The 20,533-nt window shown below is 39.9% G+C and overlaps 1 protein-coding gene across 2 annotated transcripts in view; it reads right to left on the minus strand.

Moving 5' to 3' along the window:
- Window positions 1-18,667, minus strand: part of BACH1 (BTB domain and CNC homolog 1) — a 32,812-nt gene extending 14,145 nt beyond the window's left edge. Inside the window, exons 1-2 of one of the 2 annotated variants that reach the window (XM_068180776.1) lie at window positions 18,566-18,667; window positions 274-571 (exon numbers count right to left, since the gene is read on the minus strand). In XM_068180776.1, coding sequence (XP_068036877.1) covers window positions 274-513 — 240 coding nt within the window. In that variant the 5' untranslated portion in view covers window positions 514-571; window positions 18,566-18,667. Of the gene's footprint in view, window positions 1-273; window positions 572-11,935; window positions 12,075-18,565 lie in introns of those variants that run through there. The other variant, XM_068180775.1, reaches the window with a different exon arrangement.
- Between the last annotated feature and the right edge of the window lie 1,866 nt (window positions 18,668-20,533).

The following is a 20,533-nucleotide window of genomic DNA, read 5'->3' on the forward strand; positions in this document are numbered from 1 at the left end:
CATTTGGGATGAAAGCCAAAGAATAAAAACACTGGCAAAAAAAACAACAGACCCCAAACCAAGATGACAGCAGTTAGTCTTTACAATATAATATATATGAAGTACTTGAATTCAAAAAATATTTTTGGTACTCCAGATTGTGGGCTGGTGTCTTTCAGTTCTTAAATCCCCTACTCTAAATCATCAGTTAAACCCCAGCCTACCATAAAAGAGAAATGAACAAAGCAGATTAGAAGCACTGGCAGGTAAAATGCAGGAGGGAGTGACACTCACCTCTTCCGGTAAAGTTATGATAAGATCAGCATCCACCTGGCCCACAATTCTTGAAAGGAAGTAACTGCTGCAAGCTGCAAGCACAGCTCTGTGAGCCCGAAATCGCTGATCTTCCACTAAAATTGTAACATCACAAAGGATATCTTGCTTTCGCTGGTCATCAAGGCTGAGGAGTACATTGGTACTGTGCACTGAAGATTCATAGGCAAACACCACACTGTTGTTCTCACTTAGAGACATTCTGTATCACAGGTGGTAGTGCGAGGCTCAGTGGAAAGCATGCTTCTGTGCCTCAGACCTGGGGGAGCAAAGAAACAAGTTGCACCCCCGAAAGTCATGTCCAACAGGAGCCTAACGGTACTGAAACACCAGCATGTTAAACATGCACTGACCTGGTCTAATTCTTCTTCAAATTAGTACTTCAAATAAATACATGCTTGTGACCATTTAAAGGACCCAAACCTGGATATGTACATCTTAACACAGCTTTTATAGTCTCATAGACCAAAAATGGACTTCAGCAGTAAAGAACACTTCTTTCTTAGCCAAGTGATTCAGAGATATAAACTTACTGTAACACCTAGAAATTATCTAAGCTTTCACTCTTAGTAATTGGCATATTCTAACTCCAACACTATGAAAATATAAAGAGAAATAAAACAAATGCATTAAACTCAAATTCACCAAAATACAATGTACTCTTCTTCTGTTTACTGATTCACCTAATGCACACTAAAATAGGTGTTCTGTCTTCTTTCAAAAGTATTTTGTCAGCTAAACCAATCAGGCATTGGTAAAGTACCCTGATTTTCTAGTATGTTGGTATTTTGTTCTTAAATTTGAATCATCTAACTGCTTTAACGCAAACTTTTTCTCCCCTTTTCTGTCATGACTACTTGATTTGTCATACTTGTTAAAAGTTTGGTTTCCCAAAGGATCATTATGATTCAGATCACCAGGCAATGGAATACTGTGGCAAGCACATTTCTCTCTCTCTCAGGATTTTTATAAAGGTGCACAGAGAGAAGTGAAAGAGAAAACAATTTCTATTTCTGCTCCTTGTTTTTCTCTTGTGGAATGTGTTTGGAGATTGTTTACCTAGAGCGAATGCCTGGTTGGATCACGGTGGATTGTTTGGGCCTGATGGCCAATCGGATTCCCCTGTGTCTGGACTCTGGAGAACAGGGTCACGAGTTGTGGGGGGAGTTAGATATGATAGTTAGAGAGTGTAGCATGTAGTTTTTAGTATCCTCTTTTATATAGTATATTAATGTATCATAGCATAATTATAATAAAGAAATCATTCAGCCTTCTGAAATAAGTCAGACATCATCATTCTTCCCATTGGGTTCGCCGACATCTACAACAGAATACTGTCTCTTTTCTGACAAAGTTCTCAAATAACAGTATTCATTGGATAATAAACAACAGTTAAAGTTATACAATATTTAAAACTTTGAAATATATAACTCATTTATAATGGTTCTAAAGATTCTTAAATTTGCAGAAAAACAGAAGGGCTAGGGAGAAGGCAGTTGTGCTTGAGAGTGCAAAGTTTGAAAGTATTTCCAAATCTGATCTTTACACTGTATTTCACTTTCAATTGGGCCCTTTTTCCAACTGAAAGGAAGAAAAAAGATTATTAAGAAATGTCCTTGCTCGATCAAGAAACCACTTAAGTCAGATTTGGAACTATCCTTTAAAGAAAATATGGTACTACTAGGTCACGTTATACCTTAACAAACTAAGCATTCAGATTACACTTGACCCCAGAGTTCCTGTAATTGAGCACAGTTGTGGAGACTCACTTCGGCTGACATGGGACTACCTCATTGTTCTATTGCTCAACAGAGGTTGTTACCATCTGCCAGCTCCCAACAATAATAAAACTGTAGCCAGTGCAAATCCTCAGGTTTCAGGTGTGGGGAAACTCTCACAACATGGGGAGTGCAGAGGGCATGGACATATTTAAACACACTGTGGAAAAAGCAAGCACCCTACCAGCTGTGCTCCTGGTTACTCACTGCTCAAGCTATTTTCATGGCACAGAGGCATTGTGAGTAAACTTTTGAACAGAAAGAGGGAAGAAAAAGATCCCCATTTTCAGTGGCAATAGCAGCACAGTACTAGTCTGGACCCCAGTGAAGTGCAGAGCACATCTGCATTATATGCTCTTCCCACTCCCTTATGGAACACTGTATGCTTAACTTCACCAACAAAATGTACAGATGTATGGTGAAAACAGAAGTTTTGAGGGGAAAAATCTCTAAAGTTCCACAAACCTGAGTTTTCCCCTCTAGGAAGTGGTACAGAAAAGTGCTATCTATATACCATGCACAGTTAATCCTAAAGAGCTTATTTTTGGAAGGAAACAGTTTAAATGTTTTCATATAGCTAATAACAAATTCATTAACTTAGGAAATATTTAATTTCCAGTTAATTTACATGGGAACAAAATAATTCCTCATGGAACTGCTATTCATGAAATTCTATTTTTATGAGAAGTAACCAGTGCAATATAAATGATATATTCCTAACTGGATTGCTCTATAGCCTATAGCCTAACCTATCACATTGCTCATATCTTACAGCACACGGAATTTAATGAAGTATAACTCTGTTAAAAGGTGAAAAAAACCCAAAACCCCAAAAAGGAACAGAGGACAAGCCAGAAAAATTGAAGACTACATCCATAGTGGTGGGGAGTGCAGGGAAGTATTATAGACAAGGACACATTCTGAGTGAACACTTAGGCAAAACTCATGAGGGAGACTACAGTTAAAGACAAGCCTTAAAGTGCTCTTTTTTTCTATCTTCTTTGGAGAAAGAGCCCTCAGACAGACAATACATACCATATATGCTGCTTTTGGGTTTTTGCTGATAAAAGAATCAATTCCAATATCCAGCTCAGTTCATTACACTTCTATAGCACAGAAGGCTAAAAGGAACACTAGTTTATTTCTATTTGTATAGACAGACAAATTAATGCAGAGAAGAGTTAACCCTCCTCACTTATCTCTGTGAGGCACACACCATCCTTTCAAAACAACTGTGGGCTACTTGGAGCACTGAGGGAAAGCTTCCAGTGTTTCAGATGCCAAAAAAAAAAAAAAAAGCTTTCAAGACTGAAACTCTACCTTCTGTTTCTTGAGAAGTGAATGAAATACTCAGTTTGAGCACAACTCCATTTAACACTTCACTCTGACAGAATGTTGTACTTCCTAACTGTGAGGACTTCATCAGCCAAGTTATGTTCCCTCTATATTTAAACAGGATGACAAGTTTGAGGTATCCATAACACACAGCATTTAATAAGCATTTCAAACTTTAAGAGAACCTTTAAAAAACACCACAAAACTAAAAAAAATACCACCCCTACACTACACTCAAACACTAAATTCCTCTCAGTCTTTGTAAAATTTAGGTACTCAAATACAATAAAAAGAAATCCAAAGGTAAAGCATCAGAAAACTGAAAATGCTGGTGAAAACAAAAGCATGAAATGGGAAAGAGAAAATGCAACCACTGTAAAAAGCTGTTACACTTAGGAAATAACAGAGGTCACACTTGTGAATGTCTGAATTCTGTTTTCCAGTTGTGCAACAAGGGCAGGGTACCACATTTATGATAGTATCTGTCATGACAGCCAACCAGATTTTCTACAGCAGTGTGAGTACAAAATAATTTCTCTGTAACTAGATTGGTTGTACACACATCCACAACACGAACGCTTACTGTCATAGCAAAGAGAAAAAGTACATCTCTTCTATAAATGGTTTAATTTCTCTTCTACTACAACTGTTTTTCTAGAGCACTCAGAATTCTTAAAATTAGTTTTATTTATGAATGGGTGGACAAAAAGGGGAAAAGGTATGAAGCAGAGAAAACAATTCAATTAAGCTTACAAGTTTGTGCTGCAACTGTCATGAGGATAGGCCTTCTAGGCTTTTCTGTCCATTTTATGTAATTTAATTTTCTACAAATATTACTTATCAGACTCTCTTTTCCCCTCAGAAATATTATTAATATTAGCAACCAGGTATTAAAAAGGAAAACTGATACTACAAACAATAATAACAAATCATATACTTGGAAAGCAGCCTAACACTCCTATAATGCTATTTGTATTTTAAAAGTAACCTTCAATCAAGGAAAACTAAAAGTAAGCACAGGTAACTTGGAAAAGTATTTCACAAGCTGATGACTGTATGTGGAAATCACTGCTCAAAAAGGAGGTGCCAACAACCATGCGACTGAATTCAAAAGATGCTAAGAAAAAAAAAACATGCAAGAATATTATTTAAGATATTTGTAACAGACGCTAACATAAAAAATATGCGGAGTCCAAAAAGATCTTCCAAAACTTAAAATAGTTCTTATAACACAGGTTGGAAGGATTAAAGAAGTAACATCATGAAAGCTCACTTAGCTACAAATCCTCAGTTTGTGGAAGAAAACTAGTACTGTGAGCATTTCTCAAATTCCTCTCACCTGAAACCCTGCACACCTAATAACCTCATACTCTTGAGATTGAAAATTTAAAAAACTCATGAACATAAGCATATAGAAATGCTAGTATAAAACCTACATGAACACTTGAAACACAACCAATCAGGTTCTCCTTTGAGAACACAACCAAGCTTGCTACTATGAAGTTTTCTTTCTTTATCAGTGATCTTGAGATAAATAATGCTTTGCATAAGGACAAAAATATTTCCTCCTAAGTACCAGCTATAAAACTTTATTCTGCTTTATCAAAGAGAAGTAACTCAATTTTTTTTCTCCCTACTAGTATACAATTATGAAAATTATGCCCAACAGTTACCTGCAAAATTACCATATCTTCTGTAAATTTAGACATCTCTCCATCCAAATGACTATATCTATATATATTAATTTATTTCCAAATAATTTATAAATACTGATCTTAATGGAAATCAGTACTGCAACCACATTTAAAAAAGGAATACACATTTGTTTTAGTATACAGTATAGAGATCAAAGCAAGATGCTTATCAGGACTCATTGTAAAATATGCATCTCATCCAAGGCTCATTTTTCTCATGCATTCAAAGTCATTCATTACATTATTGCAGGAAGGTAACAGTGAGGTACAGTGAGTTTAAAGTACTTTAAAATTAGGCTGCAGGTTTGCTCATCTGATTGCTTACACCTGGTAACAATTACTGCTCTTTACTAGCTGACTGGAGAATAAAGGTAGATATAAAATCCTTTACTTCCTTCCACCACAGTCTCTGCTTTAAAAAGTCACTTGGTGCAGATCCTCAGGTAAACCATAAAGTCTCCCCAGTGACGGTTAAAAAAAACCCATATTCCAAAGATGAGACTCATAATGGTTGAAACCAGGTAAAGCTAAAATATAAGGAACTGTTGTTGCTAAGTTACAGAAGAAAAATAGTAGTAAAACAGGTAACATTGTTGAGGAATGTACCCAGTGCAGGTAGAGTACAAGAGTAGGAACAGCGTACCAGAGTAGAACTCACAATAGCGTGATGTAGTCCTCATCCACACAAAAATCTCAACACAAGGCAGACAAACTTTCATCCAAGCTCAGCACCACCACCACATGCAAGAGGACACTCAACATCCTGTGGACAAACAAGTTTCCTGGAAGAGTTCAAGGAAGCTAAAAGGCATCAAATTGTCATTGAAGGTGACAAAAGCACACACATTTGTATGTATGTTTACCAAAACGCTTTTTGAACATTCTGAATGTTTCAAGTGTCATTAAAAATTCTAAATCAGAGAAACCCATGAAAATCAATGACTATCATATCTTTACTACTTTGAAGAATTAGACTTTCAGGAAAAACAGCTGATTACATTTTACAATCTTCACTCTTTGTGCTAAATCTAAGGACCTGGAAAATTAAATTCCAGAATCTAGTGGTCACCAAGATGCACTAGGAACACCAAATCCAGAAGCAGAATCCATCCCCACACATGAAAGTTAAGTTTGTCTTCTAAATCCTTCTTTCCTCTCCAAACTACAGTTTTTCAAATTCAGGAAAAAACAGACTGAAGAGCAGAGTTATAAACTGGAGGAAGTTTTGATACAGAAATCATATGATGCTCTCTCTCTTCTCCTGGACAGCTGCAGAACCCAGGCAGGACACACCTTGGCTGTCACTGCTCTCTAAGCTGCTTGAACTTGGGCATCCAGATGTAAATTCAGTTGTGATCACCAAAATGATAAAACTAGAAAGATAAATTTATCATCTAGCAGACAATAAGGGTCTGTTCAGTTAGCACCATGCTTCTAAAATATCTGTATTCTCTGAACACTACAAATTCCTCAGTTGGTAAAAATACAATTGTAGACCCTCAAAAATATAGCCTGGAGAAAACGAAACTCTTGGTGTGCTATTCCTACTATGCTGATCTATTGAGCAAGCTCTAGCAGGTCAGTCATTCCATCAGTTTTCTTAGGGTTGACATTTGCATTTACTTTAGCCTATAAAAAACATTCTGTCATCCACATATGTGAAGGCCAAAGCAACAACTGTCATTTACTACTGGTAAAACAAGACAGTTTAGGTAAGACAGAACTCATTCAAAACACACTACAAAGGCTTTTTTTCCTACAGTTTTATCTCTCTGTCCTTGCCCCCAGCTATCTCTCCTTTTAAGGAAATAGTTATATTACAGATGAATGCCTACAGTGGTTAATAGCTGCTGATTCACATTATGCTGACAAAGAATGAACAAGCATTTTAGTGTGCATGTTCATTGCTTCATCTTCAAAAAGACTGCTAAAGAAAAATGGATAAAAAAGCAAAAAGCAAGCTTTGCTGCCCAAGAGCAATGCTTTCTCCTTTAGCAAGAAAGTATATTTAATCTTCAGTTATTAGCAGAGTCATAATTCTAAATTGTCTTCTTTATTAGTCCAACACATGGAAGATATTATTCACAGCTTAATTACCTATAAGAGATTTAAAAAAATTACTGGTTTGTATTTTTGTAGCATAATTTTAAACACTGCATTTTGAGTCTTGTCAAGTCACAAGTGAGTATTAAAAAGAATCATGGGAAGTCTGTCAAGTCTTAAGTCTGTGCTAAGAGTCTTAATTTGTTTTCCAGGTTTTAAGACTGAATACACACTTTTTTCTCAGTATTTGCAAACTATATGAGAAACTGGGACACGGGAAGGAGAGCATGGGGGGTCCTGAGAAATCACAAGCCTCCAGAAGCCATGATTTTAAAAGGAAAAAAGAGATTGATACCATGTAACCATAGACATTTTCCAAAGAACAGAAGTTTGATAAGATTCCCCCAGAGGATGACACAAAGTCCGTATCAAAGCCAAATAACCCCCAAACTACTCTGCAGTTTCCTATTATTTTAGATGACGCTGATTGTTTAATTTTTGGATCAGGGATAAAAATCATGTTGTGGGATTTTGTTTGTTTTACTGCTAAAAAATGAAATAGGTCTGAAGGGATTTCAGAGATTCCTCTGAAAAATTCCATCACTTACAGCCCTTCAGTTGTGCTGGTATTCACAGAGAATTGCTCTGGAAAGATAATAATGCACAGACTTTCTAAAGAACTTAAAAAAAAAAAACAAACCAAAGCACCTATCAACAACAATAATAACCACAAACACAACACCCCAAAAATACAAGTAAAATAGTTTTAATTTTTCTTAAATAAGAACTAGGTTAGATAATAAAATATTCACTTAGGATAAGTAAAGCATGCACAACTAAAATCTACTGTCAACTACTGCCTTTGCTTAAAGGACAAACACCTTTGTATTTTTGCCACATAGTCTACTCATTGCTACAGTTAAACAAACCACATTAATAACTTCATCTGAATGACTATCACAATCCATTTATAAGTATATATGTCAAAATATTTATGATGAATACTAAATTAACCATTTAATGTACATAGAAGGACACAAGAAACAAGCTGAAAGAATTGTGAAACAGCTATATTGCCAAGTCAAAGAAAATACTCTCTGGAAATTATATTCAGAATCTCATTTCTGGCATTATCTGTTTAACTTTGATTTGTTTCCACAACTGTTCTTCACAGTATGTGAAACTGGAAGAAATCTGCAAATATTTTAGACATAAATCAGAAAGCACTTCAGAAACATTTCTATGAAAACAGAACAGCACAGGTTTATCAGAACTAGCAATATATAATATTAAAACTTAAAAAAAAAAAAAAAAAAGCATTAGACCAGGTTTCAGACAGTAGCATTAGTAAAAGTCTCCACCAAATCACACCAAACTATTTCAGTCTTCCCATCCTGAAACTGTAGACCATTTTCTATCTGACATATGATGTCAAAAGACATGATCTTACTAGCTGACCTGTAAATAAGCATTTTTGGGATGCTACCACATGGGGTAGCATACGGGGATGCTACCAGCTCTGGGGACCCCAACATCAGAAGGATAAGGATCTTCTGGAATGAGTCCAGAGAAGAACATGAAGATGCTCTGAGGGCTGGAGCCTCTCTGCTCTGGAGACAGGTTGGGAGAGCTGGGGGTATTCATCCTGGAGAACAGAAGGCTCCAGGGAGACCTCAGACCCCCTGCCAGTGCCTAAAGAGGCTCCAGGAGAGCTGGACGGGGACTCTGGACAAGGGTCTGGACTGGCAGGACAAGGAGGAATGGCTTCAGATTGAAAGAAGGCAGGCTTAGCTATTAGAAAAATTATGTTCTGTGAGGGTGGTGAGGCCCTGGCACAGGTTGCCCAGAGAAGTTGTGCCTGCCCCATCCCTGAAGTGCTCAAAGCCAGGCTAGACGGGACTTGGATCAACCTGTTCTAGTGGAAGCTGTCCCTGCCCATGGCAGGGGATTGGAAATGGATGATCTTTAAGGTCCCTTCCAACGCAAACCACTCCAGGATTCTGTGATTTGATGACCTTAAAAGTAGCATGAACAGGGCAAGCAAGTGCCATATATTTACTTATCATAGTATTTGTCAATGGGCCAAGACAGGAATCCAGACACCTAGAAACATTATGTTGACAGTTCAAATAAAGTCATTCACAAAGTATCTCAACACAATTTCTAAGATTAATCAAACATTCTTTAAGACACAGGCTCTCATTTAAAGACATTTAGTTACTGATACCCTAGGCTACACCTCTCCCACTCTCCAATGTATGTTTAATGATTAAACTGAATTTATTTGTATTTCACCAATGCTTCTAAAGTTAATTTACCCTTCACAGCACACTTTCCCCTTTTTAAAGCTTCAGTAGCTGATTGGTCAGTTGAGCCTTACTCTGACATTTTTACTCACTTTTATACCAAATACTACATTTTCCCTTCATACTTAACAAGAACAAAGCTTTCTTCCACCCTTAAGAGTGTCTTAACCAAAAAACACTGCATACTGCTGGAAACAGAGTGACTTGTGATGCAGCCTTTGATTTGTTACAGCAAAGTAAGCCTTTCCATCACTTTTAGTCCCCTCTACAGACTGCTTACCTCTAAAGCAGAGGTGTGGGCAGGGAAACCTGCAGGTGGATCCTCACACATTATCCCCACTGTGGTCACACTAGGCTGAATCTACACAACTTAATGATTGGTTCAGCAGTTAATTTTGGCTCACTCAATGTTTTGTTCCTACCCACACTTGCATCAACTAACACACTACCTCTGGTTTAACTAAAGACTACATATAAAAAGGACTCACATTATGAATACCACAGTGTTTTTTCCTACTCCCCAAACCTCCCCCCCCCACCCCGAAACTTTCAGTGGTTGAATTCTACAGGACAATTAAAATGCCAGCATTCAGACTCAAATGTGAACCCTCTAACTGATCTGCCACTCTTCTTTGCCCCCACACCAGCATGCCCAGTGCAGGGAGACAGGTCTATGGTTAAAAGAAAACCCATTAAGTGTTTATAGAAATACACTGATTATCAATCTTGGAAGACGGGAATGGAATGGGAATGACATGATGGGAATGACAATGACAAGGAGACTTGTTGAGCTATGTTTCCCTGAACCATAGGGCAGAGTTATTTGAGACTTACAGAACTCATGTGCAAAGACCTGTCTATTCTACACCTAACAAGAGCGCCCACCTGATCCAAAGGATCAGGTAAAGGGTATGGGTTTTAATACTAGACCATTTCTATCATAAAAAATTTATTAGTGCTCGAAATACCCTTTGCGTGAGAATATTAGAACCTATTAAAAGCAATAAAACATTTAACACATTCAGATCTTCCACATTTTTACACATAAACTCAAAGATACAGCTGATGGAAGCTAAAGCTGTACTTCAGCATTTTGGTTAAAATCAGGAATGTGCTACTGAAGCAAACTTCCCAAACACCCCATTTATCATGCTTTCATTCACATCACAAAATGAACCCAGACAACAAGAGTAGGCTCTTTTTTGAAGAAAATTGGAAAACACACTCTAGAAGTTCTCAAGAATTTCAAATACTAAGAGATTTACTTTTTTTTTCACCTGACTTTACTAAGCCAGGTCAAAGGGAACCCTTCTGAAAAACACAGTGGGTAATCAGTTTTCAGTGACAACTCTTTCTCTCCGCAAATCTTTCTGTTTTGGGCCTCACTGCTTGTTAAGGTACATACAAGCTTACTCACTTGAGTTAGGGCATCCAAGAGTAATTATGCTATTTAAGTAATCTTCAAAGTTAAACTCGCATTACAAATCATATTTTGTGGTCTAATTCATACTCATCATGTTAACAGGAATATAGTCCTTTCTTTTCTTGCTGTGTGGTGTAATATTTGAGGTTAAAGAACCAACTCTATATGCTAGAGCATTCAGAGTGCTGCATCACATTAATTTACAGCGCTTCTGGATGACAATTACTCCATTACTGCAGCCAGATGTTTCTCACACAGAGAAACTGCCTTCTTAAAGTGCCTCAAATGAACGCGTCTGTCCAAATTTACTCGACATACAGTTCTATTGCTAGAACATCTTCTCCGTCCTTTTTTAGTTCACTAAGGATTTGGAAGACCGAGTTGTAGATGATTTTGGGATTACTGGCAGGCTAAAATAGGTAACTGTTCTTTTGTGATTACTACTTTTCCACCAAGCCCCAAAACATGCGAAGGATCGCTGCGCATAGAATAGGACGGACAGGATTTGTATTTCGTTGTTTACAGTCTAAAACAGACCTTCGCTGGCTCCCCGCAAAGGGAAACAAATGCCAGCTGCACGCCTCAGCCCGGCAGAGCGGCGTTCCCGCCGACTTCCCAGCGGGGCTGAGCTGGCCCTTTCGCACAGTACCGGGGAGCGCGGCGTGGGACAGTCACGCCAGTGTTAGCGGGGCACAAGGGCACCCCTGCAAACCGGGGGCGAGGCACCGAGCCAGGAGCGGTCTCGGAGGAAGAGGGGGCAACACCCTCAGCAAGGCACCGCCGAGGAACAGCCGCCGCCGGTGCCCGGCGCTGACGAAGCGCCTCCGCCACCGCCCCGGCGCCCCCGCGGGCGGGACCACCGACCCTGCACCGGCCGGGCCGCACCGATTAAAGGCCGCACCACCGACACCAACCCTGTGAACGCGCTGTGACCCCCGCCTCACCGCGCCCTCCGCCCGAAGGGTGCCGGCATAGCACCCCCGCCGCCAACCCTTCACCGCGCACGCTCCCGCCGGCGGCCGGTTCGGTGTGGTTCGGCTTTACCTCGGTGCCCGCCGCCGCCGCCGCCGCCGCCGCCGCCGCCGCCTCACCCTGACCCTTCTCGCCCCGCGCGCGCCGCCCGGGCCCGGCCGCTCCCGGCTCCGGCTGCGGCCCGACTGCGGCGCGCGCCGTCAGGTGACCGCGCGCACGCCCCCGCGCGCACGCCCCCGCGCGCACGCCCCCGCGCGCACGCCCCCGCGCGCACGCCCCCGCGCGCACGCCCCCGCGCGCACGCCCCCGCGCGCACGCCCCCGCGCGCACGCCCCCGCGCGCACGCCCCCGCGCGCCCATTGGACGCGGCCCTCGCCGCCAACGCGTGCCCGCCCACACTTCCGCGCGCTGCGCATGCGCGGCTCCGCCGGCGCACGGGGCGGCTGCAGGGCGCTAGGTCCTTCCCTCCTTCCCTCCTCTTTCTCCGTTCCCTCCCTTCCAAATTCCACGTACCTGTTTATCCAAGGGCACCAGGGAAGGCAGCTTCCTCCAGAAGCTCCTGAATAAAACTTTAATGACAGCAAATGATGTACTGCCAAGAGTGCTAATGGGAATTTCATTGTTAACCTATTTTAACCCAGTTAAACAATTTAGTGTGCCTTTGAATTTTTTTTAATGTCTCATAGAGTGGCACACTGTTTTACGTGTATTTAAGTGTACGTAACTTTCTTCAGCTGTGTTTACAGTAGGCTTTCAGTTTTGGTAGAAGCTAATATAGATTTTCCTTCAATGTCTGTTCGCTAATGGCCTTTCACCTTATTAAGTAGGCAGAATTTAATTACTTGTACGTATTAGTTGGTCAATGTATTCACCAGTACAGAGACTTGCATTACAAAATAACCTAAGCAATTTGTTGGAATTTAAATTTAAGAGCAGCTATTAGCTAATGATATCCAAAAAGTATCATTTGTCTATAGTTTGGATACTAACAATACTTAAGGTACTCTGAATCAAAGTTTCTATGCCTGCTTTTTATGTTTTCTATGACTTATTGTCATGCTCTTAACATCTGTTGGGAATTCCTAATCCCCTGGTACTCACGTGAAGAGGGGAATAAAGACAACTGTTTAGATGGTAAAAACTGAGTTGCAGAAGTATGAGATGTTTACAATTTTTAAGTATAAAATTTAAAATACCTACTACTAGACTGAAAGTTGGGGTTTTTCGTTTTTTTTTGGTCTTTCACAAAGAGTTTTGTGGGGAAGAGAGGGAAACAGAAGAAGGAAGAAATGAATACAAACAAAAGGAGCTCTTACTTTGGTTGAAAGATTGACTACATAATCATGGACCTCACCCACCAAGAAGGGATCTTCATCTCCTGTTCTGGATCTTAGTGATGATGCAATTCTAACTTCCCACACAATAGGGAGTGAAGTTACAGTGTAATAGCTTGGTTCTCACTCACAGTCAGACTGAAGAACTGCATAAATACTTCCTGCATTGAAGTTAGACACAACTAGAAGAGCAAAAATACAAAAAAAAAGGGCAATTTTTTCCCCAAAATGAAGAAGTAAAACCAATAAAAGGGAGATCTTGGAATCTAAGCTAAAAATCAAGGACATACATCTTCCTGCAGATGAATAACAAATGCTTTAAGCATATAAAACAATATAAAAACTTAGGTGCCAAATGCTCACAAGTTAGCGTGCATGATAACAAATAATAAAAAAATTACCAGAAGAAAGGAAGGGAAAATATCCCCTTTTTTTTTGGAATAGATTTATTTTTCTGATGCATTGGTGGCATTAATGGGACTTTAAGTCCCATTCTATCAAATGTTGTTAGTTCCTCATGAAGCCTGGCTGTAGCTGTCTTTGTGTTGTTTTCTGCTTCTGGCACTGAAAAAGCTCCAGCCTTAGCTACCACCAGTTTGTAACTCAATTTATTGAGCTCTGGATGGTCTGTGGATTGATACTGGTCCAGAGAGATGAAAGTGCTCTAATCTGCAGGTTAGTTATGTGGACTACAGGGCACAGATATAATATGGAACATTTAGGCTATCTTTAATATTGAGTTAGTTCTCTTCTGCCCTTGTCCCCTCTTTTCATCCTTTCTATGCTGAAGCTGGTTTCCTATCATAGAAACTTGACTAATAAATTGTCCAGAGGAAATTGTTACATATCCCAATGGCTACATATCTTTAGCCATCTAAAATTTAGCTGTCTAGTCCAAGCAACTCATCTAGGGTCCTGTGTAGTTGAGGGAACTTGGTAGGCATCTCTACGGGGTAATTTTTCCTTTTCTGTGGCTGGTGTCTGAGACAGGTATGATGAAACTCCTTTTGGAGATGCCTGTCCCATGTTTTTGTGGTGGAAATGTGTATAACTGGGTTAGGCTAGAGACATAACTCGAGATTAAACCCGTGGCCACATAGTTCTGCAGGGTGCTGCCATCAGAATCCTTCACAGCAAAAGTGCTGGGGAGTCCTTAGGAAAAATTAATGTTGAAGGCCCATCTTCTAGTTTCACAGGGGAGAGGCTTATGACCCTGTTGCACACATGGCCACATCAAATATGACTTCTGTAGGCATCATATACAAGATTCATCCATTTTACATTCCAGTAAATGAAAGTCAAACCACTCCCTCCTGTGAACTTGCAAACACAAAAGCTGTTTTCTAATCTACATTTAGATAACATTTTCTGACTCTAAATTGAGCTATCAAGGAGCTACTGTGGTATGTATATAAGTGATTGAAACCTCTGTGATCAATATGTATAAGTTGAAAAACTTATACAGGGACTTATACAGGGACTGTGTCAATATGTATAAGTTGAAAAACTGACTCTTATTTTTAAATGGTTTTTGAAGCCTTTGAACACATTATTTTAGAATTTATTTCCATACCATCTTCTGCTGTATGTGTGTAATACTGTTCTAATTCTTGGGAACACACATGCTTATTTTTTGTGGTTTCTGGCTTACAAAAGTCTTTTGTTTGTCCTGGGAAAGCATGGTGTTAATCATAGGAAAATATTTTTACATTCTCTCTTTACGAAAAATGAGAAAAAAATGCTTTCTATCTAGAAGTAAATCCTATTCTAGTAAACTATCTTTTAAAATGCAATTGTAAGTGTATTTATCTTAAACCTACAGCTAATATGGTCCAGATTCACATAAAATCTTCTTAAAATGAAAACTGGTGTCTCGGTTAAATCTGGTTTGTTTCCTTTTTTCTTTTTCCCTCCAGATATAATTTTTAAAACCATCATCCTTAAATTAAGCAGTAACATTTCAATGGGAAAAAAGGGACTTCTTTTCTTTAATAGAATGAGAATTATTTTTGATTCTGAGAAGGGATATAAACCATGTGTAAACAATGGCAAAAAGGTGGGAAACAAAGGGGCTAGCTGCAGAAAACAAAGAGTTCTGCTTAGATAGGTTGCAGGAGCTGTATGAAAAGACCAAAGAATGAGAATCGCAGCAGGACAGCTAAAAAAGCCTCATAAGAGTACTTAAGTTAAATGAGGAAAACGATTTATTAATGAACAATGGATTTGCCTTCCTGGAAGCTTGGAGTAAACACTGTCAATGGCTGGAATTTTGTCAGACAGCAATGCCTGAGCTGATTGATCTGGGACAAGACCAGAGGTGTTCAGGAGATGAAGTGAAATTACCGCAGCCAGGCTGTCCAGACCAGGCATTTTCACACAGTAGCTCTTTGAACCCTGTGAGGAAATGCAGGTACATGTGGGGAAACCAGAACATGTCATGCAGGACTTGATAAGCGTTTCCAGCCTCGAGTCATGCTGTGGAATTGCACCTGGGAGGGCTATGGGTGAATTAAGTCCCTGCGGCAGAAAACTGCAGAGCCTGAAACCAGCAGGCTCTTAGTTTCCAGCCAGGTGCATATCCACACATGGACTGATGGAAACACCAGGAGTTTGGGAAGGGAGGGAGACCTGGTGAAACGCCTGATGCTCAGGGGACTGAGGATGTGCATTCCCACGACCACAGACTGAATGCGTAACAAACCCCACCGTTTCCACATGAAGGGGTCACAGTGGGGAACAGAGTCATCTCTTCAGAAAACAAACTGCTAGGGTGGAAAGAACCCTTCTCTTTAATTTATAAGACAGTCTATCAAGAGTCTCCTGAAATAGCAATTTGGGATGACCCCTCTGCATATGCTTAGTTTAGGAGAACTAATTGCTGGTAGTGCAACATTCCACACATATCTGGTTATTGCTTTCACTCTGAACTGCTTTAATCCAGAAGTCTACTCCTTAGCGCTTCATTACCGGGGCTATCTGGAGTACTGGTGTGTTGCTCCTCTAGAAAAATGCTAACCCTCCCCACCCCAGATTATAACCCAGGGAATGTTCAGTATATTTGCAAAAATAGGTACCCTGAGACTTCTCAAATGACAAAAGTATCTGTGGGTGAGACACTTGAAATGTTGAAACTTTGGACCTATTCCCTATGAACTATAGTCATACCCCTGAGAGGAGAAGGATGTTGAGTCATAGTGAAGAAAGGAAAGAAAGAAAAACTGAATGTTTTTTCTATTGCAATCATCCCAGAGGTCAGACGCAACCAAGACAGACAAATGAACAACAAAAACACTGGTTAAATGACTCAAAAGGTTAAGTTTTCAGGCACTGGACTGAAACAGTTCAAGTACTCTGAAAGAAAATATGGAAATAAAGCATATTTTCTTTTTGAGTCTAATGCCTGAAGAAAGATTAATTTTAACATTTATTGGTAGAAAGCTTCTGAAGGACTTATATTTAGGCTGTCTGAAGGCTTCTGTGAATATATGAGGACCAGAATAGAGAACAACGAAATTGCATCTGCTTTCGGAGGTGTCTGATAGTGGCATAAAGTAACACATCTTTTGCAGCAGGATATAATTTTTTAAAGTACCTAATGAAGCTACTCTTTTGCTTAAATAAATTCTTCTTTATGATCACTCACCTTGCTTTTGCTACACAGAATGACTGCCAAAGTGAATGATGTATTTGAAGACCTGGCTAAGGCTGGAAAGCATACCAAAAGTAGGAAAGAGTACCATGCATTCAAACACTTGGCTAAGTTTTAATTTCACAGCATAAGGTTTTTTGTAGCCTGCTATTCATGTATTGATCATTCAATGATTTGCCAGGAAAATAGTTTGAGTGTTTGACATAGTCACCCTTCTGTTACAGCTTTCAGAAAAGGTGATTTATTTTTCTGAGGTTGTACATTTCCCAATTTGTCATAACAGAGGAAAAGTTGATTCAGTATCTACTTCTGTCTAGAGCTGCACATTAAAATGCCCCACAACAGAGGATGTTCAGTTTCTAGGACTCATTACCAAGCTGGAACCTCAGTTGAGAAACCAGGGTGACTGCTGGTTTGTTTGTCACTGTGGTGATCCAGCAAGAGGAGGGAGCCAACCTTCACCCATCTGCTGTGTCTATCTGGATTGCCTTCTGTTCTCAAGACTGGCCAGTCAGCTCATCATGGGCCTGGGTGTGACTGCAAGTCATGATGAGTCATGGTTTAAGTGCACAGCTCTACTGAAGGGAAAATGAGGCCAATTTTAACTCTACTTTTGATTTTATCTTCAGGTTAGTGCTGTGAAAGTCACCAAAACTGCTACACACAGCAAAAAGTAACCTAGTGCAAATCAGACACAGAAGGAGATATTGCCATCAACATGAAAATTAAAAATAAAAACTAAAAAAAAAAAGAAAAAAAAAAAGGGAGACATAAACCTGCAATTCTCTGTACTGGCTCTGATAGCTCCTCTAAACCAGATCATTGGATGATGCACAAACTAGTGGTTGGTGCTTGTCAGAGGATGAAAGTTGCTGAAAACAGCAAGCTGACAATTGGAAAATGCACTTGCAAATCTGGAACTTGTTATAGAACTGATGGAACTGATTATACAGTGTCATTTCCTGATAACTTAGTTCTTAGCTTTTTTTTTTTTTTTTTTTTTTCCTTATGAGGTTTATCTTCGTACACAATAATTAACACATTTCCTACTTTTGGTACTTTTCCTCTCCCACCTTTGCACAGCTCAGGATCCACACCTTAGGAGTCTGGTTTTACCAGGACCGGAAGAGACTCACAACCTTTTTTTTAGAAACCTTTTGGAGTTAAGTTTCTCACAGTGCAAGTAGGAGCTTCTTGAAGCCAGTGTCAAAGCTTATCTCAAAAGCACACAGTTTCTCTTCCCCTTTCCCTTACACAGAATCACAGCATGGCTGAGGTTTTAAGGTACATCTGGTCCAAACTTCTGGCTCAAGCAGGGCTACACAGGGCTCAGGACCATGCCTTGACACTTCCTGGTATATCTCCAGGGATGGAGACTCCACAGCCTCTCTGAACAACCTGTGCCAGTGCTTGGTCACCCTTACAATGCAAAGGGATTCTCTGATGTTCAGATGGAGCCTCCTGTGTTCCAGTTTGTGCCAGTTGCCTGTCACTGGATGCCATTAAGAAGGGCCCATGTCCATCATCTTTATACCACCCATTCTGGTATTTTACCTGCTAAGATCCTCCCTCAGCTTTTGCTTAACGGGGATGAAGCGCTAAAGGAAGGCTGAAATAGGCAAAAATGCCTTGTGAAAGACATATTTACTCAGCAAAAATCTCTGGTGCTGTTCTTGCATGATTCCAACAATTCTGAGGCTTGCTTTTTCACAGACAAACCTGTAAATATCACTCTTAATTGCAGTGCAGGTCTTGAGTGTTTTTGGAGCCTGGGTGCTGTTCCAGCCAGAGCTTACATAGCCTGGGACCTTTTCAAAACAGTCTGGAAAAACAACAACAATAACAACAACAACAACAAAAACAAAAAAACAAAAACAAAAAAAAAAACAACCCCAACAAAAACCAAAAACCAAAACCAAGACAAAAAATACCAAACAAACAAACAAACAAACAAAACAAAAAAACAACACCAGAAAAAGTCAATGAAGGCTTTTAAAATACATCCTGGATGGTGCAGCAGCCTACAGTTACATTATGTCTTGGGGCTGGTTTGATATCCAAAATGGTCAAATGTATGCTAAGCTTGAGTGCAGTGGTGAGAAGCAGCCTGTGTGTATATTGGTGATAGTTTCTTTGCAAATTCTCTATCTTTCCAGAAATTGGCCCCTATCTCTTGTTTGCAGAGCTCACATAGGGTTTTCAGTCCCCAGGAGAGACCGGCTTAGTTATGTGTTGGCTGCTTTAGCTCTTAGCAAGTATTTGGAAGGTTGAGAAAAAGAAGGGAAGGCAGAGGAAGTGAAGGGCTGCCACACTACCAAAAGGCTGGGAGAGAATCTAATTTTTGTGGGTCCTTCTTTGCCCTCTTACTTCCAGATAAAGAGACCTACAAAATTGAATTTCCTGTAAGGTGATTCCTGACTGTTGTTTTGCTTAGGAAATTATTTTTTTCTTAGTATTCTTTTCTCCAGTACAAAATTCTCCTGTTTTATCTATCTAGCAAATTCCAGCTATATTGACTCAATGACTGTTCCACTACGTAGCTGGTTGTAGTAAGGCTTTGTGTAAGACTGTTGTCTGTGGGTGGGTGTACTCCCCAGGAGGGCAAGACCCTTACAGCCTAAGAGGATGTGACCATTTATAGGACCTCCAGAGCAGTCTTCTCTACCTGCTTATACCAAGCACACTGCTACTCTTGGGGCATCCAGAGGAAGTGCTTGGCAGAGCAGTCTGCTGCTGACTAACCTCTCAAAATGCCCTGGGGCAGTGATGTTCTCCATGGTGTGTCATACCTGTGCATATTACGTACTTCTCCTCATGTCCCTCCACCTCAGAATGACTTGGAAAATTTGGGATTCTGGAGTTCAGGTGGAGTTTTGTAAGTTAGGGTCAACATGTTTACATCTCTGCTTGCAGCCATGGCAGAGCACAGTAAGGTTTGGACCTGATAAGCCTTCAGCTCTGAGTGTTCCCTCACATGCCTTAGATGAATCAAAATTAGATGTTTTTCTCTGAATATGAATTTAATAAATACATACAGAAATTGCATGTAAATACACAGTAGTGGCTCCTGTGTTACTAATAGATCACAAGGTGTTGGTGAGGGTGAACAATTCATGAGGTGAAGGGCATTTTCAATAGTGTTTCTGAAGCAAATTAACAAACGTAACAGCAGCATTTGGGAATGCAAATCAACTGCCACTGCAGCTAGGAATGTAGGCTTTGGGACTAGCACTTATAGCCTATGTAAGGAATGTTTATGCAAAATTATACAATTCTAGGGTTGTGAGTTGCAAATACTCCAAAGAGAGAGTAAAATAGAATATAGTATGGGCTGAGTCCCTCTTCTGCTAAGACTAAGGCATTTAACAGAGCTCATGTACATAAGTAGAAGAGTAGTCCCACTAATATCTGAGTGAACAAGCCTTTAAAAATCTATTCAAAACATACCCTGTTCCATTGAATATCAGGAAATGTCAGAGAAGTGTTTCTCCATCATTCTGATCTGTGCTATTTTAATACCACTTGGCAGTTTCATTGGTGGCACAATGTGATTTAACAAACTGAAATGATATAGCAGAATGAGAAGGAAACTTCCAGACACTAATCTTAAAAAACAAAGAGTAACAGATATTTTGTGTAAAACCAGTTTTGGGTAAATGTCCTTGCGTAATTATAATTAATGACCAA

This window comes from Anomalospiza imberbis, chromosome 2, assembly GCF_031753505.1.
Source record: "Anomalospiza imberbis isolate Cuckoo-Finch-1a 21T00152 chromosome 2, ASM3175350v1, whole genome shotgun sequence".
NCBI lineage: Eukaryota > Metazoa > Chordata > Aves > Passeriformes > Viduidae > Anomalospiza > Anomalospiza imberbis.